This window comes from Aspergillus affinis (assembly GCF_023601865.1).
Source record: "Aspergillus affinis strain CMG 70 chromosome Unknown NODE_150_length_76013_cov_85_467696, whole genome shotgun sequence".
In the NCBI taxonomy this organism is placed as follows: domain Eukaryota; kingdom Fungi; phylum Ascomycota; class Eurotiomycetes; order Eurotiales; family Aspergillaceae; genus Aspergillus; species Aspergillus affinis.
The window spans coordinates 52,027-76,013 of NW_026515931.1; the positions used below are offsets into that span (position 1 = coordinate 52,027).

The following is a 23,987-nucleotide window of genomic DNA, read 5'->3' on the forward strand; positions in this document are numbered from 1 at the left end:
AGAGATGTCTTGATCGTCTAGGGACTTGGTTGCGCAGACGGTTGAGTGGGATACGGAGATGTATGTAGATGTAGACGTAGATATACGGAGTAGATGCTCCGAGATGCGATCACCCTTTGCTCATGGTTACGGAGTGGATGCCATGCCAATGTTATTCATAAGGTTATGTCCAGAACTGACTATAGAAGTCACTGCTCAGGCTTCTCTCGGTTCTCGGCCATCTAGACCTTGATGCCAATAACTGATACAGAGCAAGTCTACTGGCTGTCATGACGCCGGCTAAATTATCTATACCTCTAGTTAACTATATGTACAAGGACCGGAGTCAAGCCCATCCATCATAGGATAGATACACATCACATCATCATCTCACCATATCCTTACCAATAGGTATGTATCTTAGACACCCAACCCCCACAAATCACGACAAGTCCCGTTCCTGCATAAACCTCTGAATCCCCTCCCCCACACCCTCCGGACTCGGCTTCTCTGCACAAACATCCGCCTCGGCCCCAAAATTCTCCCTTAAATGATCCCTCGTCGTCGGCCCAATCGTCGCCACAAAGATCCTCTCTCGCTTGTCCGTCTTCTCCCCATCCCCGCTCCCATTCCCCTTTAGATCCAAAGCCCTAACCATGGCATCGCACCCCGTCGGCGAAAACACAACCACCCAGACAGCTCGCTCTCGCTCCCGCTCCCCAGCATCCCGTTCTGCGGCCAAATACTCCCTCGCGGCCGTGACCGCAGTGCTGAATTCCCGTTCAAACGATGCCATCACGCCCGTTTCGTAGACGATCAGCTCGTCGACGTGGATGCGGCGGTCTGGGGGTGCGTTCATGAGTGTTTTCGGGATGATGTCGCGGCGCTGTTCGCCGACTAGGAAGAGGAGGGGTTTGAGGCCATTTCCGGGGAAGTTAGTATCGGTAGCGGGGGAGTCGGAGTTAGAGGAAGAGGGGTCGGAGGAGGTAAAGGCGGGATAATGCTGGAGGATGAAATGCGCCAGGACCTCGCCGGTGCCTGAGTCTGCGCCGAGGACGGTAGCGTGCGGGAGGTGCACGTCTCGAAGGGTGGTGAGGGAGCGGGAAGTGGCCGGGCCGACGGTGTAGAGGGGAAGAGAATGCGAAGCAGGCGTGGTGATGGAGTCTGTAGAGCAAAGTAAATTAGTTAATGAGTTCCAGCCAGCTCCATCAAGACGAAGGCAAACTGGGCAAGGCAAAGAAACCGGAGCGGGGGAGGGAGGCCTACTATCTAGCGACTTCAACATATTCGCAAACCCCTCGACCGCCCGCTGACTGGTGAATATTAGCCCGCCATATTTCCGTTCCGGGCCTGGGTTGAGCGCGCCGGATTCGAAGAGCTGTCGGACGGATTGGAGATTGGGTTCGTGGAAGTGGTGCTCGAGGACGGGGATGAAGGCGGGGTTGTAGCTGTGGGTGGAGAAGAATTCGTCGTAGCCGTCTGCTGGGGTGGATTTGGTTTTGAGGAGGAGGATTGGCGTGGCGGAGGAAGAGAAGGGAGAAGAGGTGGTCATTTTGAATGAGAAGGAATAGAAGGGGGTGTGTAATGAGGAATTGGGGAGTGGGAGGGGAACTGTTGATATGATAAGTCAATCCCGAGGCTGTTTGTTAATTCCGTAGGCGGTCTAAAGTACGTCATTACATCTACAAAAAACAAATCTAGCATAGCAGACTCCACTTCAGCACACAAGAGAAAAACTTCGAGTCTAGTAACTTATATACATTAAAGAAACACAATCCACTACTGGCTGTCCAGAACGTGCAGGTACTTCTTCTCCTCCCGTTGCTCCCGCTCCGTGGCAGGGGGCAGGTCGTAGTACGAGGCGCTTCGGTATCCTTTCTGTAGGACTGTTAGCATCTTATCTCCCAATTAACTTGTCGCGATGCACTTACCAGGTAGTGGAAGGTGAGGTTGGCCAGGTCATCGGGCTCAATGCCCAGGTCCTTGAACGTCTTAGCATTCGGGTCAATGACCTGGTCGTGGAACTCCCGCTCCACCTCGTCGGCGGACATGGTGGGCCACCAGATGAACTTGTTCAGGTAGTAGGCTAGGGGCTTCAAGATGCGCTTGGGCACGTTGATGTGGCGGCGGTGCTTGATGATTTCACGGTCAACCAGCTCGGCGATCTCGGCGGGCGAGTAGTTCTTGGGGCCGTAGAGCTCGTAGGTCTGACCAGCGGTGGAGTCGTCGTGGAGCATAAGCTCAAGAGCAGCACCGACGTTGATGGCCTGTTACAGTGTCAGTTTCTATTCTACTCGGTCCGTGCCGGCGCTGGACTTACGTGGACGGGCCAGAAGCGCTCCTGCATGTGGTTGGCGGTGAAAAGGTTGGTCACGCCAGCCAGCTTGTGGAGGAGGTTGTCTTCAAAACCGAACATCGGGGCAGGTCGGACGATGGTGGTCTCGGGGTAGATGGAGCGAACAATTTCCTCTCCCCATCCCTACGCTGCATTAGTTTCTTTGCTGTCCTGAGCTGAAGTTGGACATGGGAATTGGACCGACCTTGGTCGCGAAGTACTCGGAGGGAGAATCCTTGTTGGCGTTGTAAGAAGAGACGTGGATGAAACGGTCAACATCGTATTTGGCAGCGGCCTCAACGATGCGCTCCACACCGTCAACGTGGACATCGGTGTACGAGAAGTTCCTGCACGCCTATTAGTAGGCCCTCTCAACTCATCGGGTTATTTGCTTCACGAACTTGGTAGGATATTGGCGACCGACAAGGTTGTAGACAACGTCGGAGTGACGGACACTCTCCTCGATCGACTGGGTGTTACGCAGATCGTATTCCTAGGGGCGTTCGTGTAAGCTGCTCGCGTTCGGCGTCAACCTCGCAGGGGGTAAAAACATACGATGAAGTTGACTCGTCCGAGATCACCAGTGGGCTTCAAGTGCCTCTTGGCCATCTCCTCGCGGTAGGGAACAACGACCGTGCATCCCTGCGTAGCTGTACCATGTCAATTACTAGCTGTCGGTTGCCATCGCGGTTCATTGAGGACCTACCGAGCCTGTTGACGATGTATCGGCCCAGGAAACCAGTAGCACCAAAGACAGTCGCGGTATGACCTAGATTGCAATTCCAAGTTAAATTCTCTGCGAGCGATGCGATCCGGTCGGGACAAAAGGGCTATGTACCTCCCAGAGACGACCTGTGAGAGTAATCAATCAGCCATGTATACACGTCAGGTTCATGCAATTGCGCCTTACCGTCCACCCTGAACCTTCAGGATCGGCTTTCCGGTCCGAGAGATAGCAACATCCTGCAGATTGCGGCGCTGCGACTGCAATTGGACTCGAGGGGTGGGGGGGACGACTGTCCTCGACCCCAAGACGGAATTGGCGGCCCGGCACTTCTGCATGGTCTCTGTTCAATTGGTCAAACAGACGAGACCAGCGGATTCTGTAGAAGGGAGCGAGAGAGTGGAGAGAGCGAAGCTCAGCAGGCGGGACTTGGTGCTGGAAGCTGAACTTCACGGCGGTCGTCGTCCTTGGAGAAACGCAAACCAAACTGCCCGGGCACGGGACTTGTCGCGCTAGTCCCATTTCGGACAGCACTCTCTGGCCTGACTATTGCCCTCCGCTGATTGGTCGGATCCGCTGAGATCTCCCTGCTGATTCATCACTCTGCTTTTGTTGATCTCACGGAGTATTTCTACTCTTCTACCTACTCGTTCATCCATGTTGGGCAGCATAATAATCTTGAAATTCATGAACTAACTACTCTCCCCTACGCACGCTGAGCTCGTGCCGTGAAAACCGTCATGGAGAATTCCTCCCCGTTCTTCTTGAATGTAAATGGCTCCTCCACGATCTGGTAGTCAAAGTTCATCCCGACTCCAGCTTCATCATACAGCTTCTGCATATCGGCTTGAGTAAACCCATGGGTCTTGATCGTATGTCTGGCATCTGTGAACTCATCATCAGTTTCCTCATGAGAGTGATCATGTCCATGCGAGTGACCATGCTCATGCGGGTGGTGACCTGATCCATGGGAATGAGGTCCATGATGTTTACTGGGGATCATGTCGATTATCAAGAGAGTCCCGCCCTTCTTCAGTCGCTCCGCCAACCGCTTGACGGCCAGGTCCGGTTTCTCAAAATGATGAAGGGCCATGCTAACAACCACGATGTCAAACTCATGAAACTCAGGGCCAGAGAGTTCCGTTGCCACGGATTCCGCGAAGAGATCGCCCTTGTACCCGACCATCTTGTCCGCAAATCCAGCCTCACGGGCATTGGTGTTATACTCATTGACCATTCCATCGGAAATATCTAACCCAACAATGCGAGTTGCGAAGGGTGCCAACGCCTTGGACATCTATTAGCCTTGCGTTCCTGGGTCATTGCACCACGCAACTGGTATTCTACTCACCAGAGAGACGGTTCCCGGCCCACATGCGTATTCAAGGACCTTGATATCCTTCCCCTTCCTGGCATCGGTATCTGTCCAAGTGTCACTGACCCAGAGACGACGAGCCTGAACTGTGCGATACATTGTTGCCAGAGCTTCGTCAAAGTCGGTCTTGTATGTTTTGGACAGTTTTCTTTGCACCTCAATCAGTTTTTGTCCCTTTAGGCATGCAGCACAGACGACTTACTCAAAGACCTGTCTGTTCTTCTCAGTGAAGTCCTCCATGGTTGACGGGTTGGGTGTCGGTCGTGTAGAGCAGAGATGTACGGTCAGGATGTGTATGAAGGTGCAATTACGTACGAGATAAGTACTCAAGAGTATGAAAGAAGGAGGAAATGAGGGAATTGAACAGCAGAAAAGGTCATATTTATGGAATTCATTGGCCTCAGATGGTACCAGCCTGACGCAGCGTTTGTCGGAGAGATACCGGACACTTTCTTTAGGTAGTCATACCTCGGCCTCCCTGGCTCTAGGGGTTTGATAGGTCGGGGCAAAGAAAGTTCAGAGTCATGGGTTTGATCATCTCGACCCACTAAGAATTAAAAGGATCCGAGGATGTCTCCGAGAAAAGTGTAGAACGGTATAGATCGCTCTGGTATACAAGCTGAGGAACGATGTCATGTGGCCGCTCACCGCCTTCGCCTCCGGTCAGCTCTCGACTCCAATCCAGAGTCGCCCGTTGCTGGTCCTCCCCGCCAGAACAGCTCTTCCCTACGCTTGCTCCGCCCCATTCTATCTCATCAAGCTCTCCATCGCCTGAATCCGACCTCTCCATCGTATAGCTCCAGCCGTTCTTGTCCCCGCATCTCCATCATGGAGAACCAAAAGATCTCCGACTTTCTTGCCGACCAGCTGCAGCAAGCTCCCGAACAATGCCAACCCTTCTTCCTCAGCTTCGAAGACTACTGGGAGCGTAAGCTATGGCATCAGCTTACCGACGCCCTTATCGAATTCTTCCGCCTACCAGAGAGTGCTCCCCAACGACTACCGATATTCAAGACGTTCGTGCTCAGCTTCGCCGACCGCATCAACCAGCTCAAGTTCGTGTCGCTCGGGTTGATGGCATCGACGCAGTGTGCCGGTAAGTGTTATCTGCATTTCGTGCTTGAGATCCTGAATTACGCACTAGATTTAATGGCGCTATGTTGCGGCCGAAGCGTAGAAACGCGATCTCTCATTATGACGTCTCATGTGCTGACATACCTGCCTCCATCATAGATGACCAAGAACGACTCTCTTTCCTCACATCACTTGCGGACAAAGTGAACAAGCCCGAATCACAAGACGCCTACATCTACGCCCTTGCGGACGTTGCCAATGTCAAGCAACGACTGCAGAATCTGGACGGAGCACAGAAGGACCTGGAGCTGTGCCAGAAGGTCTTGGATTCCTTCGACTCGGTAGAGACCATTGTGCACGCATCCTTCTACAAGGTCAACGCGGATTACTTCCACGTATGTTGCCCTCCCACTCCTTTAACAAGTCGCCTCCGAGCCATCCCCTCCCATTAACCATCATCCACCCCAACAGGCCAAAGAAGAATTCGCCTCCTTCTACAAGAACGCCCTGCTGTATCTCGCCTGCGTCACTCTCGAGGATCTCGACGAATCCGAGCGTGTCTCGCGCGCCTACAACCTCAGCGTCGCCGCGCTCGTCTCCGACTCAATCTACAACTTCGGAGAACTGCTTCTGCACCCAATCCTGGACTCCCTCACCGAGACCCCCCACAACTGGCTCCGCGATCTCCTCTTTGCCTTCAACCGCGGCGACCTGACAGCCTACGACGTCCTGGCCGGCAACATCTCCAAGAACCAGCTCCTCGAACAGCACCGGATCTTCCTGTACCAGAAAATCTCCCTTTCGGCCCTCACGGAGATGGTCTTCCGTCGGCCCCCGCACGACCGCAACCTGACGTTCGCGTCCATCTCCTCCGAAACCAAAGTCAAGCCCCAGGAGATCGAGCATCTCGTCATGAAGGCCCTTTCGCTGGGCTTGCTCAAGGGCGCTATCGACCAGGTCGGTCAGGTCGCGCAGATCCACTGGGTGCAGCCCAAGGTCCTGGATATGACCCAGATCGACGGCATGCGGAACAGACTCAAGGACTGGGATGCGGGCGTGAACCAGCTCGGTCACTGGATCGAGGGGGTTGGAAAGGATGTGTGGGCTGCTTGATTTATAGGTCTCTTTCTTATGTTTTTGGATCTTTAAAAAGGGTATCTATCCATGGCATGGCATGTATGTACGAACGAAGTACTAGATTCCTCTTCATTATAATTGAATCACGTATGAAGTAAACCAGTACTTGTTGAAATGTTAGGAGGACCTTGTCTTTACTATAAGCAGCTAGAACTTTATACTATAGGAGAACATTGGAGGCAGTATAAGCAGTAGTGGCTTCACACGCATAACAGTAAGGCACGGATAAATAATAGTCCTATTACTGACAGCACCCCTGCACAACAAGCCAGATGTATTATGTGATAGGCATTCCTTATAGACATACGTCTTTAGAAAGAACTCTATATACTGTACCATCCATCCACCCCTTAGCTCAAAAGAGGTCTAAACCACCACGAACAAATAAAAAGCGTAAAAGTTGGAAAGCTTAAATCGAAAAAAACGAAGAACCCAACAACGCACACCCAATCACCCAAGCAGGCCACCAAACACACCAAACGACCACCTGCGTCCACATGCCCCAAACGTCCCATCCGAAAGCCGCCTGCGTCAAGACCGTCTCGACCGAGACCTCAGTGTACCAGCAGGCCGCGAGGACCACGACGGGGGGAGACAGGGCATTGAGGGCGAGGAGACCGAATGAGGAGAGGGCGTAGCGGAGGGGTGCGTTGAGGCGGGGACTGATGCGGGTGATGAAGCTGAGCGGGGTGCAGAGGAGGCCGACCATGAAGGAGAGGGAGAAGTTGAGGGTGGCGAGGGTGGAGAGGAAGAGGCCGAGGAGGAGGAGAGAGAAGGATTTGATGAGATGGTGTTGCTGGGGGGTGGAAGATTGGGCGCTTTGCGTGAGGAGCGTGGCGAGGAGGAGAGGGAGGATGAGGTCGGCGGCGATACAGATGTAGGTTGCCGTGGTGAAGTACTGGGGTTGTATTGTGAGTTATCTGTGAGTGTGGGAGAAGTGGGGAGGTGACTTACCTTGTAGGAGAGGTTGTTGAAGATGTACAGGGGAGCCAGGCCGAGCAGGTGAAGGCTGACAACGAACGTCAGTGGTAGAGCGAGGTGGCGCTCGATGGTGCCGTTGGATCCAGGCTTCTTCTCCGGGGCTGGGCCGTCTGCATTGTGAGACTTGGCCGACTTGATCGTAGATTTCTCATCCTGGGAAGTGGTGGTCCTAGAGGATGCCTCCTCAGAATCCCGATAGTATCCAGTCCGCAGCCACAAGGTGATCGCCATGATGGTAAAGTTGCCGGCAACAAGCATCGCACTGGGGAGATATGTACCAATGCTGACAAATCTATTGGTGTGCATCAGCAGGTAGAAGAAGAAACTCTGATGCAAGTGCTCCAACAAATTATTCAAGCTGCGACAGAGACTCTCCACGGTTCGACCTAGCGCCATTTCATCCTGCCAGCCGTCACCTTTAGTCTGCAGGGTAATCGCATCGATATGGTATGGCATAAAGCTGCTATGGGCGCCCGTGGCGTATCCGAATCCTTGCTTGACCATGCCTCGCATGATGGTCTCGAGACGTTTCTCGTAGCTATCATTGTGGTTCCACATCTCCTGCAAGCTGGATCCGATTCCCATCTGGCCTCCGGCAATTGACACCGCGGTATTAAACAGGTCCAAGTTGGGCAATTGGCCGTTGACTCCATCGTAGACAATATGCAGCGACTCGAAGCGGTGATCGAAGGGATATTCAACCACCAGGCCTCCTTGCAACGCTCCGCTCTTGAGAGGCAGAGGCTGCACCGACGGCGGTTGCATATCATGATAGGCGTCAATCCAGGCCTGCGTCCCCGTTTTACTATCAGGCGTGATCACGAAAATAATATCCTTCGACCACAAAGACCATCCTGAACAAAGGGGATTAATTAGCTATGAAACGACACTCCAGGAAAACCGACCAGACCCACGTTTAAAGTATCGTGCCAGTGTCAGCGCCAACGTCACACCGTTGAGGTTCAACTCTCCGTCGGCAGTTTTCCAGGCCGCCACGAGAACAATTGCCTCTGTCGCATCGCCCCGCGGCGCATGGATGATCGCATAGGCATTCTGTCCCTGGTGCGTAATCCCCGAGGAGGTGTATTCGTAATTCTGTGTCGCGGCTTTCAGTCCAGCAGCTCGTAGGATCGACTGGATCTTATCGGATATCCTAATCGAACGCGCACAGGTTAGTGACGCCGTGTCCCCAAGGAGGTCAATCACGAGACAATCATCTCAACATACGCAGGTGTCAATTCAACATCCGGCTTGTCTTGTCCCTCCCCCTGATAGCCCTCCGGAAGTAGTCCTTCTAGTTCCTTCTTGTATCCGCGAAAGATGTGCTGCTCACTGCCCGAGAAATAGGCATGGACTTGACCGGGGAGAAGCGCGTTCTCGGAGATGTAGGTTCGGCGGGAGTAATCATTGAGGGGCAGGAGTAGAAGCCAGGCGACGCCGGCGACGATGCAGAGAAAGGAGAGAAGATGCGGAAGGCGCACGAAGAGGAATCGAGGGTTATTCCGCAATTTGCGGATTGCAGCTGTCATTTGGGATGCCGTCAGCGGTTGTTTGGTCCTGAGCTGTCCTTTCGCGGCGGGAATCCGGGGTAAACGGGATGAATGAATGGGAGGGAAATGAACCCTGCTTGACCGAGCGAGGTTAAAGCCGCGGACCATGCGACTTACATTTTAACGCCATGAGGTGAATTCAAGGTGATTAGGGAGAGTCTCCCCGACGTGCGTGGTGCATGGAAGCTGGAGAGAAGGCAATTCCGCCTCCGCATCAGCCCAAGTAAATTTACGTCGAGCGGGAGAGACCAAGTGCACAACCTGATGCTAAATAATCCAGAATAATTATTACTATACTATACTAATACTATCTATGAGCCCAACTGTTTTTCACACAACTCTTTGCAGGCGATTATAGTCAAGGCCTTGGAAGTACCAAATATACACAAGAAATGTAGTCTTTACGGCCGTGTTTTTCGTTTTTACTCAGAGGATCCCAGACGCTGACTCGATCCCAGATAACTCAGGGGCGTTGGCCGCTCTCCACCAGTGCTTGTCATCGGCAGAACACCGTAGCGACCATATGTCTTCTGGTCCACCGACACATAATGCGGCAGTCGTCCGAGGAGGTTCAATTTTCCTTCGATCCATCGCAGAACTTTCTCTGGCGGAACAAAGATCTTGAGGTAACCGAGGCCGACTAGAAAACTGGTATTAGCATCAAAAAATACATAGAGAATGCAAACGGATCAACTTACGCAGATACCCGACAACAATTGCACACAAGTGGCCCAGGAAGCTGGTGTTTGGCACGAGAATCGCGACAACAATACATGCAACCAGGGGCGAAGTCCAAGTCGGGATTCTCTGAGAACCGAGACTAACTACCTGTCAGTGACTAAGGATACATGATTGACAAGCAGTTAAGAAAGTACCTGAAGTAGGGGTTGGACTTGAAAGTCCTGATGGCTTCGGAACCAAGCAACAGGAACACCCAAACACTTCAGAAGATGTCAGCGACGACCTAAGAGGTAATAGTTGGCAGTATACACTCACCTAGCGCCAACGACGGCAGTGTTTCTATGCAAAATGACTTTCTCAACCAGTAGGTAAAGACCGGCAGGGAAAGTGGAAAGAGCTGTTCGTAAACACCCGTCAGCATGCTCGCTCAAAGACCCAACAAGAACAGGACTGCCTTACGTCCAATAAACAAAGCAACCGCCGTCAGTGTACCATGCTCGGCTTCAAACCGCTCCAGCAATGGCGTGAGCGCTAACAAGTTCAGGAAAGCATGGAAGAATCCCACGTGAATGAACGGATAGGTGTTCAACCGATACACTATTTCTCCGAGTCAGAATCATGTACAACGATACACATTCACCATATGAATGAAGTCTAGGGGAGCGTGTGCCTAGCGACCAGGGGACATACTGCTGCCAAACCCAATCTCATCCGGGATCAAAGAGCCCCATTGTACCACACTCCAAATGGTCTGCAGTTCGAGCAGCCAGAACACAAGCACCGCCAGGAGCACTAGTCGCGTAAATAGAGGTAGGCGGAGTACGTAGGATCGTACCCTCGAAGGGTTGAACGGCAGCGGAGGCAAGGCGGCTGGGGTGGCCATGTTGTTTCGTAATCCGTTCGATGTTCAAGGTAACGAATGTCGTACTTAGATGTAAGGTACAATATGTACAGCAAATTTAACAGTTGCTTGCTGCAGGTAATTCACTGAAATCGAGACAAAGACAAGGGGAGGTCGGGCAAAATCGAATCTGCTAGGGTCGTCGGATCGGCGCGCTTCTATCGAGGGAGTAAAAGGAATGAATGAGGCTGTAAGTAAACAATGCTTGAGGTAATGCAATGCAACACAGATCAAGAAGTAAGATGTACGTCTCGTGAGATCGCCGAAGAGCAACAGAATTAGGGAATGGAATTCAGTCGCACTATGTCAGGCTGACAGATCGTGGAGATGAAGTTCCGCGGACAACCCGTAAAATTGGAATTCACACGACACAGGTATAAACAAGGACCGATCGGGTCGGTGGGCAATGGCAAGAAGGAGAGGAAACCGGCAGACGCAGCCAGTCACCTCAACCAAGAACGGTGGTGTTCGACGCTTTGATGCAAAGCAGCAACGGCAGGAATAAAGAGAGGCTAGACGCTTACCTGTTCTTCGTGGTGGATCTTAGCCCTTTGCGCGGATCCCCCGGTCACGTGGATCGATAAGGCTTATCACTTTCGCTACGCTTTTTCACTTTCATTATTAAGTATTCGGTTTCCTCGAATTAATTTCAGTTCATTAACTATTCAAAGAATGATCTACATGGACCCATCATGATACTACTACTAAAATCTATACTGCAGTGATTTAGAGGTACTGGTTGAACCACGTCACGGCCTGGCAGAAAGCCTGCTCCTTGGCGAACTTGAAGTGCTTGTTGCTCAGGTCGGCGCGGACAGCGAAGCCGTGGGTGACACCGCTGAAGAGGTTGATCTGCCAGGGCTGGCCAGTCTTGATCAGGATGCCCTCGGACTTGTGACGGAGCTCGGTGGTGAAGATCTGGTCGATTTCTATGATTGAATGATGCGTCAGTCGGGACTCTTTGAAAACCGAGAACACCAAAACCATCTACCCCAGGAACACACGAAAACTTACCAGAAGCAGCAATGGACAGAGGAGTGGTGATTCCGCCAAGTTCTTCCTCGGTGACGAAAGAGGGATGGGCAGTGTAACCGACGTCGAACTTGCCGGGCTTCGCGAAACGGCAAACGTACTACAACCCGGAGAGGGCACTGGTTAGCGAGACCTCCTGACGACAGTATACCCGACTATGAATCCATTTCGATCAACTCACCTTGCCACCAAAGCAGTATCCAACCGATGCGACCTTCTTGGCGCCCAAGTCCTGGCGGACGTACTTGAGGGTGGATTCGACGATGGGGTCGACAACGGCGGGCTGGTGGTTAGGGATCCAAGCGGGGAGGTTGGCCTTTCCGGACTCCATGTCGCTGAGCTTGATGGCGTCGCCGCGGAAGAGATCAGGGATAACGGTCAGGTATCCGTTGGCGGCGAACTCATCGGCGAGGAGCTGAGCATTGACGTAGATACCGAAGATGTCGCTCAGGATGACGACGGCCTTCTCGGGGGTCTTGTTGTCCTTGGGGTAGACAACGTAGGTGTCGACTGCAATATTCACAACCATCAGTAAACAGATCAAAGAAACGAGACACAAGAACCAAAAACAATGTGCCCAACTCACCGCCACCAACGTTCTTAATCTCGCCGAGGGGAGTGCCTTCATGCTTGAAGCCAGAGGCACAGCAAGCTCCGGGGGGGTTAGAGGCCATCTTGGACGATATGTGATATCAACGGGGTGATCCTGGGGAAGCAAAGGAACCGTAGAATTTCTGCAACAGGAAATGTTATAGTCGGTGGGCTATAGCGGGATAGACGCCCCTCTTTAAAGGTTGAAGGAACGTCTATGCTCCTGCCTCTCCTCCCCACTTTGCCCCTCTCCCAGCAAAATTATTAATATGACCCGAACATCGCTCAAGGTGCTCATATATTAAACGACTATACTACATTAAGCATAGCGAATGCCGACAGACGGCATAGAATCTACAGAGTGCTCTCCTACATGCAGCTACAGTCTAGTAGAATCTCTGGGTACGAAGCCATGGCTTTCGCTATGTAGACCGGTGGAATGTAGATGATGATATCTTGCAGCTATGAGGGGGTTATGTAATCGCCTCAAGTGCCGATTCGCCGGCACAGCTTGCCGATGTCGCCGCTAAAGCCGTTTAACTCCGGCGGCAGCTGCAGAGTTCCAACAACAGCCGGAATATGAGGATCATCTGGGTCGGGAGTTTGAAAACGGTAGCTCATGCTAATAGTTACCATACTTCATCAACTCATCAATGAGATTATATTTGGTGAAAGGAGAGTTCCAAAGCAACTATATAAAATAACGTCATATCTCTCAAGCGAGTCACGGAGTCACCACATTCCTCCTCATTAACACCGGCTGTAATTTGGGGATATCATTCATAAACACAGGGACACGTCAGATGCAAGAACATTGGGGAAAAGGCTCTGATACAGGTGGTATTAGGCTTGCTACCCAAATATGGACAGCATGGGCTCCATGATACCAGGCCACGCAGAAATCAATTGGTTTAGGGGGTATAAAACTTGAAGTAATGAACAATAATTTTTTTTTTCGGTTTTTCGGTTTTCGTTGGAGTTCCCGTGAGATCATTATATCGATGGAGGAGGTATTTGCGTGATGGTTCATTTGGAGAATTCGGCGGAACGATTCGCCTTGATAGGCGACGAGACTGTTTAGGCTGGAAACTGGTAGGCAGGGAGCTGGGGACGAGACCCCCGTTTCACTGCCCACGCCTTGAGGGCGATAACCAAGATCTCGCACGCCATGATGAAAGCCGTCAATCCCATACTGACGGTAAAGGTGAACATGGCATCGAGTTCATAGTATTCCATAGAATCAACCACGTTGCGAGTCTAGAAGAGACATTAGCTTGGCTCATTTTCTTTTGTTCAATGCTGTACTTACGCTAAGCATGAACACCAAACCACCCGAGATCAAGCAGAACGCGGCAATGATTTCGGTGGGAGGACGAGCAGGCAAGTACGAGGTTGGGGGCTTCAGGTACAACAAGAAGTAAGTCACGGCTCTGGCGACCGAAAAGCCAACCAAGAGATTGCCCCATTGCTTGTGCACCATGGTCGAAATCATGCTCGTTTGATGGTGAGAGCCCATCATGCTACCCAGGAGAAGAATCACAAGAGCAGGCATCGGGTTAAGGGGCACGGTTTGGGTGTCGGGAAGATTCCAGGCAGCGTCAGGGGTGCGAGTACTGGCCTGGGAGGCAGGTCGCAAGACGGTACAGTTGAGCAGATCTTTCACGCGCTTAGATTCAAAAAGCATACCGCACAATCCGCCTCCAAAGAATAGGATGGAGATTGAGACGTGCTCGAGATCAGTAGCGGACCATGCACCTCCCCAGCCAGCAAGATGTTCGAGAAACACATTGGTGACACCATAAAGCCAAATCACGAACGACTCGGTAAACTCCCCCGAAGGGATTCTGGCTTTCCACTTGCCAACAATTCCGCTTGACGGCTTGACGTTCCAGGCCCAACCGAGGTCGGCATAGCTGCCCATGAATCGGCCGAGAGTCAACAAACCATACCAGAAGAAGATACCTCCTTTGATAAAATGAGCGAGACCATTGAAGATTTGGTTACCTCTCTAGAATTTCATAAGTTAGAAAATGCTGTTGGGGGGGGATGTGATTGATCTGAGAATAACTAACCATGATACCCCCGTAGGTCACGGCACCGGTGGCAATGGCAACGAAGCCAAACTGAAGAATAAGCCTATCGACAACTAGGTAAATGCCATTCAAGACTCGAAGAACCCGGCTGGAAACCAATCCCGGCACACGATTGGCCAAGAAGCGGTCGACAAAAGTGCTGCGCAGCCATCCCCGCGTCGGACCAGGTTCCTCGTGAACGTCAAGTTCGGGTTCCGGTTTGTCGAAGGTGTCGTACTCATCCGAGGGAGACGCGCAGGACGGAGAGCTCGGACGGCTGTGCAAGGAGGAAGAATTCCGCTCGGTTCCCTGGCCACTGTCTCTGGACCAGCGATACCCGTGGTGAATACCATTGGGATAGGTGGTTGGGGTTTCGGCCATCTCGTCGGTAGACACGGGCAGGAAGGCGGCGCGTTCATACGTGGTTGAATCCGACTTTCCTCTCCCTGCGTAGGTAAAAATCAAGGACATGATCACTTGCGCACTCATGACCCAAGTCGCGATCCATCCAATCTTGTGGTGGGCATTGTTCTCGTAGAGATCCGGGGTTTGGCTGTTGTAGATGATACCAACGAGCAGACCGAGCGCATTCAACACCAAAAAGAAGAATTGCGAAACAAGCGCGTACCGTGACCGGGCGATACTAAGCATGACGGCTGCGATGGCATTGTCAGTGTCTGCGGGCCTAGTAATTGCGTGAGAAAAGCAACACGAGGTGAGGGTCTTACCGATAGGCAATAGAAAGCACCAGGAAATGGTCATAAGCGCGATGTGAGCGAATATTGTGCTGGAGTGCTTCCCATATGCGAAATAACTCATCGGAGAGTCATCACTTGGCTCCGCCGGATGTTCGGGTTTCGTGCTATTCATGTGCATGCCCATGTCCATGTCCATGTCCATCGAGCCGTCATCCCCGTGTGGGATTGCGCTTGCGACGGAGAACAACAAGAACGATACCGCAATCGCGGCACGAAAAGTTGTTCGCCACATGATTGAATGTGGCCTATTAATATTCGATATATAAGAAGAGGTGGAAATCGAAAGAATTAATACAAGTTAAAAATTCCGAGCGAATTCTGGTGTACACGCCGGAGCCCGAATTAACTCAAGCTACTCGTCCGGTCGATTGGTCCCGAAATCTTGGGTTTTGAATACGAAGCGAGCTAGTTGTGGGAATTCCAGGCGCGATAGGAGTAATAAACTGCCTTGTGGCCTTGAGATTATGCGATGCGAACAATGCGCGCAGCTGGTCGGGGGGAGGGGAGGGGAGTAGAGAAAATCAGCCAGGCGGGTCGGTAGGGCTGAAGTATAGGGAAGGAGTGAGGCAGAGGGCGAGAAGGGAAGGATTTATGGCATCTAGCCAGCTGGTGGGAACCGGATATCGGAAGAAGGGAAAGAGGGAAAAGAATAACAAGGCACAGCGACGACAGGGTCGCGCTGGACCTTTTAATCATCGTCGCTCTGGTTGTCTTGCTGGAGCTCTTGTTCGGAGCCAGCGGGGATAGGCTGCAATGACGCCGAGAGGGCCGTGGAAACAAAAAAAGAAAGAAAAAAAAAAGATTGCCAACTCCGTGCAGCTCCCCCAAAGCTCCGTGTGCCGAACGTCTCCACCTTCGGACTCTGGCTCCTCCTAGGCGCCGGATTGACTAGGCAAGTCTGTTATTTTTCGTCTTATTTCGTTTTATCTTTTGCTTTTCTCCCCTTTGATAAGACGCAGTTATAGGCATCCATAATCATTCGTAGTCATCAGGATATGACTCCATTAGGAAGTGCTGTTGCGACGGCTATATTATTCTTCAGAATCTCAACGGCCGTGGGTTTCTAAGCCACGGGTTTGATTCCATCGTCATGATGACTTGGTCAATACTCCTCTCCTATTAATGGTTTGAAGAATGAGTGGTGTAATCCGTTGGTAAATTACTGTAAGTTTGGAACCTTATGGGGTTTGCTTTCCTTGTTTTCTTCTTTGCCCTTTAGTTAGGTACTTTTCCACTTGATGCCCGGTTGTGAGTACTACCTAACTAATACTATTTCCAACTAAACACTAGTCATGATATCACCCTTCACAAAGTTTGCATCTAGTATCCCTTCCTCTTGTGTGCACATCCAAAGAACCAATGCGCACCCAAGTTGAAAGCCGATTCCATACGCAGTACTCCGACCCCGTAACTTAAATGGTTACATCATTACCGAGTGTATAACAAGACTGCACTCAAATCTGGCGAAACCCATCTAATTACAAGAGTCAAATTCTTCGGGCTTGGCCAATGGACAATTTTTTAATTGCAAATTTTCACATTCTTCTTCTCGGATGTTCGGAGGCTCCGGCAAGTGACTTCTTGACCAAGTCACGGCGGCTGAGCGTGCCGTGGGCGATGACCTCATTCCAAGGTACCGCCGGTTTAGCGTCCGGGCCTAGAGCTGGCCGACCCTGCTAGGCTCTCTTTCTCGGCTTTGGGATGCCTACAGTACAGAGTAGGTTAGTAACGCAAACACCAGTTAGGATGAAGGGAAATCATCTCCTACTTCAATCTATTTATAACGTTATTATCTTGCTATGAAAGACTGACAATGCTAACACCGAACAAGAGATTACTTAGGTAGGTAGGTAGGTAGGTAGATGGCCCGTGTACTCCGTACATGTCCACGAAACAAGTAATGAAGACCTCCGTGGCATAGTACCTTATGATCATGATTATTACCCTCCACCCACTTGGACGCTGCCAGTTCCCATCTCTGAGAAAAACATCAGTTGATCATGGAGGTGCATCCTTCCCTAGTGCACATTCCTGCATAACGAGGGACTCTGATTCGTCCAGACTGGCCCCAAATCCTTGCGGTTATCGCTCTGAGCGGTCACATTCAGTCTACTTACCCGGGACTAACGACCTGAGTCCTGTCGATCTTCTCTCGCTCCCCTCATTGGTAGAGTGCGGTGAGACCTGAGAAGGACGCCGTGCTGACCCAGACATTCTACAGCGTACGCACCCTGAGTAATACGACACTGGCGAACGACGAACACGACGATGGGGAGTTGATGATGATTGACAGAAAGAATGTCAATCATCCTTGCATAGGGTTGTGCAAGATGTGGAGAGAGACATGGGGATGCCAGTCTGCGCAGGATGATCCGGAGTAAACACGGGCTCCCACAGTGTACCTATACGGCAAGGATATACCTTACGCGTACGAACCTGAAGTCTTCAACACTACCTACCGTTCCCATGATACGGGAGGGGACGTTTGCATCGAGATCTGCTATTGCGAGGATGGTCGGCCAAATCTGAATATCACCAACATGGTGAACAACGCGAATTGACACTCGCAAGGTAACCAACCCCTCATTTGGCATGAAGATCAATCGTCGTTCTATTGTGAGTCCTGCCCCTCACATGTCGCCTAGTCTTCCTGCCTGCAGACGGTGTGCTTCCAGTTTTGGGTCTACGCGAAGTAGTCGAGGCTTTATGGGCTGATCCCCCGGTATGTATGTACACCGTAGGGTGACAGTTCTACTGCAAATTCTCTCCATGTCCCGAATACTGTACATACCCACCTCCGTAGGGCAAGATTGTCAAGAATAGATACTCATACTACCAGTATGTACATACAAATACTTTCCTTGCGCTAATAAAGTTCAATAGCGACCATTCTGGGAAATATTTTCAGGGAGTTAAATGTTAGAAGAGAGCATCTTCATTGTGTGCTCGACAGCCCTGAAGATAAAAGCCGTGTGTGACTACAACAATGGTTAGTGCATGGAATTAAAGACAGGGCTGGTCCTCCCAAGTGCCATCACATCAGCCCTCGGAAGCAAATTCCACCGAGCGGGCCTTGCACGTTGACATGGAGGCTGCACGGAGTGACTTGCAATTCCATCGATTTTAATAACGCTCACATTTCCAGTGCCTACATAGTCTATTGGAGACAGAGAAAAAGAGAGGGGGTTATGCCGCGGTCTACCAATTTCTGATTCTCATCTGACAACCCAACCGACGATCCTGGCTTGGCACGAGTGACTGCGCAAAGAACGGCTCGAGGAATCCATCACTTGCATCCGCGGGCTTCCGTATGAACTCCCAGGCCGACATTAACGCCTGGAGATCAGCCCGTCCTGGATTATGGCCACGCACTTCACGCATGGATCTACGGCCCAAGTCACTTGCTTCGGTTTTGGCATTTTCGATTTTGGTAAACCTTTTTTTTTTTTTTTTTTTTTTTTTTTTCGTCTCGTTTTCTTCCTTTGTCTGCCATCGCTTCCTTTCCGTGCGTGGGTAGTATGACTCACTCTTTCTTATTATGATGATGCACTATTGTGTGTATAATCTCGATCCTCACTGGACCTTGACCTAGCTGTATGCGACTCATCTGAGTCTAGGGCATGTCCAGGCTCCCAACGCAGTGACGGCAATGGCCTCATCGATTTCGTATACACCTGTATCTGCACCTCGGGTTTCTGACATGGACACTTGGCCCCGTTGTACCCGTTGTACCCGTTGTACAAAACAGCCCCCGCAAGGCTCGCAACGGCATAACTACATGTAGCAATCCCAACGTCGAAGCCCAGGTAAAGAACCCCCGAAAAGCGCCGCTACACTAAACATCCGTGCTCTTCGGGCCTCAGGGCTTGGAACGGACCCCACCCTTTCTTCGATCGTCCATTTCGCGCTTGACTGTCAATTTATTGTCCCCAATATTAACCCATTTGGCATTTATTCTTGTGGCTGGATCCAATGATTCCACGGTTCCCACCCCTGCGGATCAATTAATTTCTGTTAGAAAGCCACTGGTTGTCTGGATCGGATGTTACCTGTAGGTGTACGGTGTAGCCCAGATCGTCTGACAGATGATTGATAATCAAATCGTATATTCTAGAGGTGCTTGGGTGAGGAACCCGGATATAAAGTACCGTTTTACTCTTTTGATTCCTGTGGATCCAACGCCGACGCACGGGTTACAAGACCAATCAGTCCATCGATATTCGATCCATCATTTGGACTCGGAGCCCCGGGGTCCTTTTTAGTTTTAGTTTTCCAAGCTGTTGAGTTGTTCTTTCCATAATCACACCTGAATGCTGGATCTGGCAAATAATAACCATGGCCCGCCTGCTCGTCTGTCCAAGTGGATTGTTGGTAATCGTAAGATCAAGGCAGCTTTATAGTAACCTATTAGTCTGAGTTTATAGTTTATACGGTGTAGGCCTTAAATTTTTTGACTTGGTCTGATGTCATAGTCGCAACTCACCCACTCCCACGTGTCCTGCTATCTTATGGCGACACCTTCGTCTGAACCTACTCTATTTATTGCTGTGTACATACATGCAAAATGTGCAATCATGCTATGTACATAAATAAAAGCCACAATTCATTCACAAATCACAATTTCCTCCCCAAGACTAGGCCATCCGAGAATCCTTGTAAATCCCCTAGCGGAACCGGATAAAAAGCCAAAAGCCCTCATCTCACCTCCCGTGGTCTCAGACCCCTGCCCTCTCTAGCAGTACTGCAGTAGCCACCCGAGAAACGATGAAGAAAAGCAGAATGCTACCATTCTCAGTAATTGCGTCGGAAGTCCGGTACCTCTGGGCTGAACGCCGAGCGGGCCAATCTCCGAGCTCGCCGGTGCCGTTTCCTTCCTTTTCATTTTCTCAGTTTCTATTATTTATTTATTTCTCTATTATCATTTCTCATTTATTTCCACTCTTCTTGGCATTCCATGGAAAGTCCGGCAAGGAGGACCTCCATCGTACAGGCAGTCAAGGCAGAGTTCCATAGTTCCTAACAAGGACCCAGACGCGACCCCATAATAGCCACTACTGAAGCGTGTAACGGGTGATCCCGTAGGGCACGTCGAAGCGAAAGGTCTAGTTAGGATTACCTAGTGCCTTTTCTTCCGCCCCGAGGCCGGATTTCCGTATTACCACATTGATCGATGTGTCGGATGAAATAATCGGTTCCAGGTTTATCAGGTTCCAGTAACTTTAATGGCCATGCAGTTCCGGTTTTTGTCGCACGGTTCCTGGATGCAACACTCAACTATTGAGATGGTATGATCTTAGTTTTGTGGCATTGCCGGGGGAAAATTGATGGCCTTTTTTCTGAACCTGCTCGTTGATCGGTCTTGGGACTCGACCAAATTGGTGCTATTCCATTATTTTAATGATTCTGCAAAGCACCCCTAACTACGTGATTCCATGCCGGGTTTATGTTGGATCATCTATTCTTTAGTTTTCATTTTCATACTGGTTCTCATAGTTCTTGCAATTTGGGCTATCTCCACGTGTCTAATCCTATACAGATGATGCCGAAGCCGAGGAAACTTATGGGAAGGGAAAGATGGTCTACTCTGTAGCTTACCTTACCTGGATCCACCTTTTCTATGTGCATAACAAAACATTACAATTCTAATCGCATGTTCAACATATAGTGTGTATATGTACTTTCCATATTTATAATTCAAGTTGAGCCCCAGGCATATTTTCTATTCTATCTCCCCATATGACTAGCTTCCCTCTATACCTTTCTCCTCGCCCCAAGACTCAGTCATGCTCGGCGTTGAATATTAGCATTGTCACGATTCTACCCCTCCGAGGCATACCAAGGATAGACCGTGAGAAGTATGTGTCTCACTTGGCCAATAGAGATAGATTTCTCTACCTTTTCTCATCTCTCCTCCATCTTATTTTTGTTCTCCTTCTCTCCTATTTCCCCTCATAAGTACTATCTCGGTCGAATTAATCTTCTTCATATACTTTTCCCGTTCACTTAATGACTCAGTCCATCGGATTCGGACATAAACTAGAGCTTTGATAGAATCGTCCAGACGCCACATGTACACATACATGACTGTCATTATCTCGCACAACCCAGTCACGATCCTAGAGCCCAGGTCATTCCCGTAATTATCTACCAACCAGTGTCGAGAGCATGATAGAACCGAACAAACAGCCAAAGAATCAGCAGCCTAGAGTAGCTAGTACGCCACGAACAAGGACTACTGAGCAACTTTCTTTGCCATGAACGTGAGACGAAAAGCGCGTCCAAGAGATGGTAGATTTCGTAATGAAGGAACTCGATTAGTTGGATTACCGCGTTAATGGTGCTGGAGTGAGTTAGTGAGTGGCGTAAGTTGTAACCGTCTGCTCTACTGAGTCTTCCCTTTCGATTCCCCTGCATATGTAAATGCCAACGAAAGACGTTTTGGAAAGATACATAATACCTCTTTTAAACTCCGATGTCAGAACGTCAATATTACCTTTCTGATACCAAATCAGTATAACATTTCTAACACTGGTTGATTTTCTGACACTGAATCAGTCCTGACACTAGCTAGATCCGGTAAATTACGTGGATACCTGGCGCTGTGCCTGATGCCCAACACCACATCAACCGACCCCTTCTTCCCAAAAGGAGGTCTGGTGAGCTGCAATCATGCTCATTCTTCACCAAAATGCATAAGTATTCAATAATACTATTGAAAAATAAAAACAGTAAGGGCCCAATCCGCGATTCGAACGCGGGACCTCGCCCATTCACTGAATGTAATGGCTTCAGGGGACACGTGACCCGAAGGGCGAATCATACCTCTAGACCAATTGGGCTTCAGGTAATGTTTATAAGCCTTTAGTGGGTCAATCCTATATCAAAATGAGCTTTTCCGATCTTCAACGATAAAATCTGTGGTGTTGGTGTGTGTTTTCTGTCTGAGGCGCCTTCCCGCACAACATAACAGCAACACAGAAAGCGGTCTGAGCCCCTTCAAACTTTGTAAGGCATCTCTGGGGTAATATTTAATAATTATCTCTCTCATATAGTTGTCCTTATCAGAATTTTAGGCATCTGTAAATCATACAACGGATGGTCTATCACTGTTGCAGCCGCCTACCGGTATATCTCCCGTTGCGGTCAAGGTCTCTACGGCTCGCCGTACCACCCATGTTCAACAATCTCTTTGCCGCATCAGCTCATACTCCATCAATACCAGCATCAAAACAACGCGTTTTCTTAGCTGGAGTGAATATTTGCTACATACAGGCTTATATATATATATATATATACATACCTCTTTCAAGAGGTTAAAAAAAGATGTGGCCCGAACCGCGGATCGAACGCGGGACCTCTCGCAGATTAGGTTTCTGCCTGTTTATGCAGGTCACGTGACCCAAAGCGAGAATCATACCTCTAGACCATCCGGGCTCTAGATGCTATGTCTAACATAGCTATGAGCTAATGGTATACAGCATAGGGCTTTTCCGATATCTCCAGTGATAAAATCTGGTGTTGGTGTTATCATCCTCGGGACTCGAGGCTCTGGGCAGAACACAACACAACACATCCCGACACAGAAAGCGGTCAGTTCTGAGTATTATATAGTTACCAGTGCAAATGAGATTGGAAAAGCTAATGTTCTAAGAAAAGAAGATTTGAATGCATGAAAGATCTGTATTAATGCTGATAAAATCTTCATATTTACTAGTAACGGCCTAATCATTCCTTGAAATAAAAAGAAGCCCCACGTCAATGCTAATAGTTGAAGCTATACCTACGAAAAACTCGGGGGGAACTTTTATACGGGTGTAAATATCTCGGGGCAAGAAAGGGTATAAGGTTCGGGGTAAATGTAAATGCAGGCATTGTGCTTTCCTTCCATTCCGAGGATGCTCCGCAAGAAGTCATTATTGTAAAGGCCGAGATCATGCAGCCCGGCCAGCGACATCCACACATATGAGCCCAAGAGACACTGGCAACAGATTATAGGTCACGTGACAGAAAAGCACAAACCACCCACTGACGGCCATCGCTACACTACTTCAGCTCCTGGATCTTGCTACCCTGCAAGCTACACTCTTTGAGCAAAACTCTCCTTCAACGGCCTTCTTGGACTCCTGCTTCTCCTTCTCTTTCCATTTTCGTCCGTATAAGACTTAGACTCTTTGTCAAGGCAAAAGAAGTAAATGTGACATGCTTGAAAGAACAGCATAAACCTCATCCAGTTGTTCGACTTCTTCTTGGGCTTCGGGTGATCATGTTTCAAGTTCTAACATTGTTAGCTAGCCCAATGATCAAAAGGATTGGTAGCCTCACCCAGAGAATATCAGTTTGCTTACACACGGCAGCGAGAGTACGAGCCTTTTCCTTCCTAAGGGGGCAATTCGCTTTGAAGTGAGAAGGCGAACCGCAGGTGAAGCATTTGTTCGTCTTCCGAAATGGTCAGTATCATAAGCCAGCAAGCTCAAAGCGCTTGTCTAACCTGGCTGGGCTTCGAGGAGGTCATCGTAGGAAACTTCGTAGTGACAAGACACAGAGGACGGAAGGGTCATCAGCCACTTCCTTCGCTTTGTTCAGATTGGTTCTCAGGATCTTTAGATTTCTGAGTTTCACTCTGGGATCGGGCAGACGTCAACGAAAAAAAAAAAAAAAAAAAAAAAAAAAAAAAAAAAAAAAAAAAAAACCAAAACAAAAAAAAAAGTGATATCAAACCGGAGAACAATGCACCAGACAGTAAAGCAGGGGACAAACCGTCAACCGGCCGCCTCTGTAAAAACCCCCGTGGCCGAAA

At 49.9% G+C, this 23,987-nt stretch overlaps 7 protein-coding genes across 7 annotated transcripts; 1 reads left to right on the forward strand and 6 right to left on the reverse strand.

Moving 5' to 3' along the window:
• Positions 1-421: 421 nt before the first annotated feature.
• On the reverse strand, positions 422-1,531 carry KD926_002440 (uroporphyrinogen-III synthase HEM4; the record flags this gene model as incomplete). The annotated part of the gene is made up of 1 exon (XM_053094120.1): positions 422-1,531. The coding sequence occupies one exon, from the start codon at positions 1,529-1,531 to the stop codon at positions 422-424; it is 1,110 nt and encodes a 369-aa protein (XP_052951089.1).
• Positions 1,532-1,758: 227 nt separating this feature from the next.
• KD926_002441 (NADH-ubiquinone oxidoreductase 40 kDa subunit) lies at positions 1,759-4,653 on the reverse strand (the record flags this gene model as incomplete). The annotated part of the gene is made up of 12 exons (XM_053094121.1): positions 1,759-1,857; positions 1,911-2,246; positions 2,300-2,458; positions 2,520-2,661; positions 2,716-2,807; positions 2,870-2,964; positions 3,021-3,083; positions 3,153-3,166; positions 3,225-3,381; positions 3,753-4,326; positions 4,390-4,561; positions 4,616-4,653. 12 exons carry the CDS (start codon positions 4,651-4,653, stop codon positions 1,759-1,761), a joined length of 1,941 nt encoding a protein of 646 aa, XP_052951090.1.
• Positions 4,654-5,241: 588 nt separating this feature from the next.
• Positions 5,242-6,600, forward strand: KD926_002442 (proteasome regulatory particle lid subunit RPN9; the record flags this gene model as incomplete). The annotated part of the gene is made up of 3 exons (XM_053094122.1): positions 5,242-5,509; positions 5,647-5,882; positions 5,959-6,600. The coding sequence occupies 3 exons, from the start codon at positions 5,242-5,244 to the stop codon at positions 6,598-6,600; spliced, it is 1,146 nt and encodes a 381-aa protein (XP_052951091.1).
• A 433-nt stretch (positions 6,601-7,033) lies between these two features.
• Positions 7,034-9,134, reverse strand: KD926_002443 (GPI-anchor transamidase subunit GAA1; the record flags this gene model as incomplete). The annotated part of the gene is made up of 4 exons (XM_053094123.1): positions 7,034-7,522; positions 7,579-8,459; positions 8,520-8,758; positions 8,833-9,134. The coding sequence occupies 4 exons, from the start codon at positions 9,132-9,134 to the stop codon at positions 7,034-7,036; spliced, it is 1,911 nt and encodes a 636-aa protein (XP_052951092.1).
• A 443-nt stretch (positions 9,135-9,577) lies between these two features.
• rbd2 (rhomboid protease family protein RBD2) lies at positions 9,578-10,719 on the reverse strand (the record flags this gene model as incomplete). Its single annotated transcript, XM_053094124.1, has 6 exons — positions 9,578-9,795; positions 9,854-9,975; positions 10,031-10,096; positions 10,152-10,233; positions 10,296-10,433; positions 10,527-10,719. 6 exons carry the CDS (start codon positions 10,717-10,719, stop codon positions 9,578-9,580), a joined length of 819 nt encoding a protein of 272 aa, XP_052951093.1.
• A 744-nt stretch (positions 10,720-11,463) lies between these two features.
• Positions 11,464-12,443, reverse strand: KD926_002445 (dienelactone hydrolase family protein; the record flags this gene model as incomplete). Its single annotated transcript, XM_053094125.1, has 4 exons — positions 11,464-11,666; positions 11,752-11,869; positions 11,951-12,279; positions 12,356-12,443. 4 exons carry the CDS (start codon positions 12,441-12,443, stop codon positions 11,464-11,466), a joined length of 738 nt encoding a protein of 245 aa, XP_052951094.1.
• A 994-nt stretch (positions 12,444-13,437) lies between these two features.
• On the reverse strand, positions 13,438-15,422 carry KD926_002446 (Ytp1 family protein; the record flags this gene model as incomplete). Its single annotated transcript, XM_053094126.1, has 4 exons — positions 13,438-13,617; positions 13,670-14,368; positions 14,433-15,109; positions 15,161-15,422. The coding sequence occupies 4 exons, from the start codon at positions 15,420-15,422 to the stop codon at positions 13,438-13,440; spliced, it is 1,818 nt and encodes a 605-aa protein (XP_052951095.1).
• Positions 15,423-23,987: the final 8,565 nt, after the last annotated feature.